This window comes from Phaseolus vulgaris, chromosome 1, assembly GCF_051622355.1.
Source record: "Phaseolus vulgaris cultivar YP4 chromosome 1, ASM5162235v1, whole genome shotgun sequence".
Taxonomy (NCBI): Eukaryota; Viridiplantae; Streptophyta; class Magnoliopsida; order Fabales; family Fabaceae; genus Phaseolus; species Phaseolus vulgaris.
Genome location: NC_143498.1, coordinates 41,107,606 through 41,111,680, shown reverse-complemented (window position 1 = coordinate 41,111,680; position 4,075 = coordinate 41,107,606). Strand labels below are relative to the sequence as shown.

General features: G+C 31.4%; 1 protein-coding gene across 2 annotated transcripts; it reads left to right on the top strand.

Annotated features, from left to right (window-relative positions):
* Positions 1-913: 913 nt before the first annotated feature.
* LOC137814068 (polygalacturonase) lies at positions 914-3,705 on the top strand. 2 transcript variants are annotated; one of them, XM_068616609.2, is made up of 9 exons: positions 914-1,263; positions 1,391-1,516; positions 1,664-1,831; positions 1,960-1,980; positions 2,093-2,300; positions 2,676-2,757; positions 2,862-2,970; positions 3,054-3,173; positions 3,254-3,705. In XM_068616609.2, the coding sequence occupies exons 1-9, from the start codon at positions 994-996 to the stop codon at positions 3,518-3,520; spliced, it is 1,371 nt and encodes a 456-aa protein (XP_068472710.1). In that variant the 5' UTR covers positions 914-993; the 3' UTR covers positions 3,521-3,705. The 2 variants fall into 2 exon arrangements, with proteins under 2 accessions (XP_068472710.1, XP_068472709.1); XM_068616608.2 differs by having other exon boundaries at positions 3,245-3,705.
* Positions 3,706-4,075: the final 370 nt, after the last annotated feature.

Sequence of the window (4,075 nt, the reverse complement as noted above, 5' to 3'; positions counted from 1 at the left end):
GTACTCATTATGTTTTCTTTTAATACGCAATGTGTGGGGTGTGCGATATGCATGCATTTATTTTCAACATGGGGCAAGCCTCTCATGAATGATGAATTACTAGGTTTTCGTAATTCTTATGAATTTTCCAAAATATGGACGTTAAAATCTGCTAAAGCTATTGAAGGAGCTAAAGGAGGGTGTTAGATATTTCCTTTAATAGAGGGGAAGAACTACGAAATTGTGGTAGAAATTAAAAAAAAAACTAATATTTCAGGAGAAAATAACTATTTTTTAAATATAAAAGCTATTTCCGTATAACTTCAATTTAAGACTTTTTCTAGTAATCTAATCATTTTCAGCTAGAATCCAAAGAACTTATCAGATTATAAAGTTTTCAGATATGTCTTCATTTTTTTTTACAAATTTATAGGCGTTGTATACATATATATATATATATATATATATATATATATATATATATATATATATATATATTTCCCTTGGTATTATTATAGCCACTTATTAACAGAAGAAAATGCAGGAAAAAAAATAGTCTTTTTTCAAGCTTTTCTGATACCCATTAATTAGTGTGATGATAGAAATTATAGAAAGAGTAAAAATAAACTTTGAATTAGTGTTGTCTCGAGATCTGCTAAAATTAAGTAGCGAAGCACAAATCGAAATATATAATTGCTCAACACTTTGATTTATATTGAAGAATATTTAGATTTTTAGGGCATAAAAACATATAATATATTAATGTGAAACTCGTACGTGAATATTTTGATGGAAGTATGGAGCAAAAGTCAAGGTTCCCTCTGAATCTGGTATATATCCTTCCATAGAGTTATGTAACATCAACATATTTTTTTCCTTAATATTTTTTTTAATTTCTTTGTCTATAAATACACAAGTCTCTCAACCCATTCTCATCAAACAACAGTCCCAAACCTTTCAAAGAGTAATATATCTATTTTCTGAGAAAATACACAAAGGGAAAAACAAAGAATAATGGCCCTCCTTAAACACCTCCTCCTCTCTCTCCCCATTTTCATCATTTCTTTTGTTTTTTGTCATGCCACCTTGCAAGAGGACCCACTTACCAGTATATATGTTCATCATTCACCTTCCACTGATAATGGTGGGACATTATTCAAGAACTTCAACAAGCAAAGCATAAATCTTTTGAGCTTAAACAGGTTGGAGAAGCGTAGCTCCCTTAGAAAGGTTAATGTCAATGATTATGGAGCTGAGGGGAGTGGTGATACTGATGACTCAGAGGTTCACTATGTCCAAAACTAAGTTTTTCTTCTTTTCTTTTAGCTTCCACTGTGTCTATTAGTTTGGTTTTTCATAATTGCAAAAATGACATTATTATTTTTCTAACTGTATGTGGGATATATTTCAGGCTTTCAAGAAGGCTTGGGATGTGGTATGTTCTTCTGGGGAAGCAATTCTTGTGGTGCCTGAGGAGAATTATCTTCTCAAACCAATCAGATTCTCTGGCCCTTGCAAACCTAACATTGAAGTGCAGGTTACTTACACTGGAAATTACGCTAGTGATTAATTATTCCTCCTTTTTTATGCTTCATCTTTAATGCAAAAATTGATTAGTTAATCAATATCTATCTATATCAGTGACCTCTGTGAATAACCATGAACTATTGATGTAAATTTTCAGATTTCTGGAACCCTTGAAGCATCAGATGATCCATCAGATTACAAGGAAGACAGCAGTCACTGGCTTGTGTTTGAGAATATTAAGAAACTGTTTGTTTATGGTGGTGGAACCATCGATGGAAACGGCAAGATATGGTGGAAAAACTCATGCAAAAGGAACAAAAAGCGAGTAAGATATTAAGTTTAATATTATTTTATTCAGTTATTATATAACAATACTATATATATGCGTCCGTGTGTTAATATTATATTCAAATGATGACTGATTTATATATATTTTTCTGCTTTCTTTTGCAGCCATGCAAGGATGCTCCAACGGTATGTGTAGCTTTGTCAAAGATCAAGGAAAATGGATTGAAATTAACATGAATCATATAAATATATACTTTGTTAGATAAAATAACAATGATTTTATTATCTGTGTTTTTAGGCTCTGACTTTCGATAATTGTGAGGACTTGATAGTTGAGAACCTGAACATAGAAAATGCTCAACAAATGCACGTTTCATTCCAAGACTCCGAGAATGTTAAGGTTTCTGGCCTTAACGTGATTGCACCAGAGGATAGCCCAAACACCGATGGGATTCATGTCACAAATACGCAAAACATCCAAATCTCAGATTCTGTCATAGGAACTGGTATCTCATAAAAACATCCAGATACTACTATTTCATTTGAGAAATTGTTTTCATTTTTACTTTCATATAAAAAAAGTGTTATCTTATTTTTTATAATTTTTCTTAAAAAATATATAAAGTAAGAAGTAAAATAAACATTTTACTAACTAAAAAAAATGGCAAATGTTTATTATTCTCAAACCAAAAGGTGGTAAAACATTAAATGTCTAACCATAATAGACCATTTCACACTGAATGTTGAGTGTAAAATTTTGTATCTATCTTTTCTATAGATATACATATTATAAGTATAAATAAGGCCTCCATCTACTTAATAGATGCAAAAGTTTTTTCTCATAAATTCATGTTTTATTAAGTATCATATATTGATTTCAGGTGATGATTGCATATCTATTGTACATGGATCTAAAAATGTAGAAGCTACAAATATTACATGTGGACCTGGTCATGGTATCAGGTAATTAACATCACAGCAGTAACAAATATCTGTTAAAAACATTCCATATGTTATTTTGTATTAATTATTTTATGCGAATTTTACTTGCAATGCTGTTGTTTCAGTATTGGAAGCTTAGGGGCCGGAAAATCCAAGGAAATTGTTTCAGGAATATTAGTGAATGGAGCCAAGATTTTTGGAACCAAAAATGGAGTTAGAATCAAGACATGGCAGGTAAATAATTTGAAAATTAATTTTGAATTTGTATATGTGCTAAAGAAGAAATTCAAATTTTTTTGGGTCTACTCTATATGTAGGGAGGTTCAGGAAGTGCTAGTGACATCCAATTTCAGAACATTGAGATGGAGAATGTGACCAATCCCATAATAATAAATCAGAATTACTGTGACAAGAAGAAAAAACCATGCAAAAAACGGGTAAACATAAACAACCCTTTTGCTATTAGTGGACGAAATTAACAAATACCACTACCAATGATTATATATAGCTTTTGCAGAAATCCGCTATTCAAATCAAGAATGTGTTGTACCAGAACATAACTGGTACAAGTTCTTCTGATATAGCTGTGAAGTTTGACTGCAGTGAGAAGTTTCCGTGCCAAGAGATAAAATTGCAGAACATAGACCTTAAGTGCGAAGACGGAGATGATGCTGAGGCTTGGTGTAACAATGTTGAATTATCTTACTTAGGACACGTTAAGCCTCGTTGCAATTCAGAAAACATTTTTACCACCTTTTGGAAATACTTTTCATGGTATATATGAATCATATACAACACGAACAATATATACATATATATATGTGGCATCGATTAATTAATTGATTTGTAGCCAATAATGTGATTCTTTGAACAATGATTGTGATAAGTGCAGATATTGCTATTATTTGACATATCACATGTCTATGCAATAAAATTCAATTATTAATTTGATCACGTACGTAGCTTCCAAAATTATGTAAGAGTGTCTGTATCTGTTCAATCTCTGCCCATTTCCGAACTGATTTACACCTATGCTCTTGTACAAAACTAACGCATTTACCAAGTTTATGCAAAATTCTGGAAACTGCATGTCAAATTATGAGTATAATGTGTAGTAAATTAGGCGTTAAAATAAACAAAATTAAGTAATCATTGTCCATAAGGACTATCCGTGATGTATTGTGCAAGTCTCCCAGGATACAACATGAACTTTTCTGTAATTTCCGAAAATCAGAACTAGGAAGTTACTCTTAAAAGAGTAATACCAAATAGAACCCAGAAAGATTGTAATAATAAAGTTATGAGGAGAGAGAAAGTGAAAGGTGAAAATTGGAGAAAG

Bases quoted from the DNA above. Each gene is read 5' to 3' on its own strand.
- LOC137814068 (XM_068616608.2), top strand. From the start codon at position 994: ATGGCCCTCCTTAAACACCTCCTCCTCTCTCTCCCCATTTTCATCATT. The intron at 1,832-1,959 runs GTAAGATATTAA...TTTCTTTTGCAG, and splicing joins GCAAAAGGAACAAAAAGCGA to CCATGCAAGGATGCTCCAAC. The intron at 1,981-2,092 runs GTATGTGTAGCT...CTGTGTTTTTAG, and splicing joins CATGCAAGGATGCTCCAACG to GCTCTGACTTTCGATAATTG.